The following is a 1,251-nucleotide window of genomic DNA, read 5'->3' as shown; positions in this document are numbered from 1 at the left end:
ACTTAGGGTTAATCCATCGTGCAAACCCTCCTTTCTCGAAGTGCATTTGGCGTAAGGGGGTGACTTTCTGGGTGCCAGCTCATGCGCCCCAACTTCTAGTCACACACCTTGGGAGTGTATCTACCTTTCTCTCGTACCATGCACGTGGTTCTCCCCTGGGCGTGGCCCCCTCATGGGTCGTATCTGTCCCAGGGTTTTCCAGCGGTGGCGTGGGTGCTTCACGAGTTAGATTACTCCCTACTAGTACTAGGACTGTGGCCTTGAAGCCACCTTTTTTTTTCTCTTTGTCGCCATTCTTAGCTGTCAAGGAGGCTCGAGCCCTCCTTGTGATGTCTTGACTCGGCTATGTCTTATTTTGGTGATGCCTTTACCTGGAGACGCCTTTCTAGGGCGACGCCTTTCTTAGGCGACGCCTTTGCGAGGCGACGCCTTTCTTAGGTGACGCCTTTGCGAGGCGACGCCTTAACTTGGCGATCCCCCAAGCGGTCAGCCTGTTGACTTTCTTCCTTGGGTCCCTCAAGGGGTCCAACCATGTGTTGACTTTGACCTTTGGTCAACGCCCGGGGACGGGATGGTACACACGTTGTGCCCCTTCGAGTCAAAATTGCAGAGCTCGAAGACGCAACGAAGGCTTCTGATGCACAGCAGAAGAAACTTGAAGCCCACTGCGTTGGCCGGGAGCAAAAGCTTGGGAAAACTGAGGGGGAGCTAGCTGCGAAGGTCGAAGCTCCTAACCTTCTCCAGGCTGAAAAGGGCAAACTACAAGCTGATGTCAACAAACTTTAGGTGGAGAAGGAATTTTTGGATAAGCAGCTAGCCACCAAGAACTCCAAGATTGAAGAATTGGAGAAATCCAACAAAGAACTCCTCGACGACATGGCTGACACGTTTGAGGAGGGGTTTAAAGAGGCTTTGGCTCAAGCAACGTGTGAAAATCCAGAGATTAACACCTCAAACTCTGACCCTGGCAATCAAATCGTCGATGGAAAGGTGGTGCCCCTCGACCTCGGGGAATGTGCAGTACCTACCAGGCGTCCATCTTCTTTGTAAATTTGTATTTACCAACCTTTGCACTATCTGTAGTTCTGACATCCAACTTTATTTATTTAAATGCCATTCGACTCTTATCTTTATATTCTTGTTCGCCTTTAACTTCACTTGCATCTTTATCTGCTTCTGCTTTCTTTACTATATCAAAGGCGTAACTGGTATTCACCTCTGATGTATCTCTTCGTCGCTTTGCCTTTAACT

The 1,251-nt window shown here is 49.4% G+C and overlaps 1 protein-coding gene across 1 annotated transcript in view; it reads left to right on the top strand.

Moving 5' to 3' along the window:
• Window positions 1–1,050, top strand: part of LOC137815744 (uncharacterized) — a 43,992-nt gene extending 42,942 nt beyond the window's left edge. The window contains exon 3 of the mRNA XM_068618855.1: window positions 787–1,050. Within this exon, the coding sequence (XP_068474956.1) occupies window positions 787–1,050 (264 nt within the window). The remainder of the gene's footprint in view (window positions 1–786) is intronic.
• Window positions 1,051–1,251: the final 201 nt, after the last annotated feature.

This window comes from Phaseolus vulgaris, chromosome 1 (assembly GCF_000499845.2).
Source record: "Phaseolus vulgaris cultivar G19833 chromosome 1, P. vulgaris v2.0, whole genome shotgun sequence".
Taxonomy (NCBI): Eukaryota; Viridiplantae; Streptophyta; class Magnoliopsida; order Fabales; family Fabaceae; genus Phaseolus; species Phaseolus vulgaris.
The sequence above is the reverse complement of the archived record's forward strand: the minus strand, read 5'-3'. Positions and strand labels throughout refer to the sequence as shown.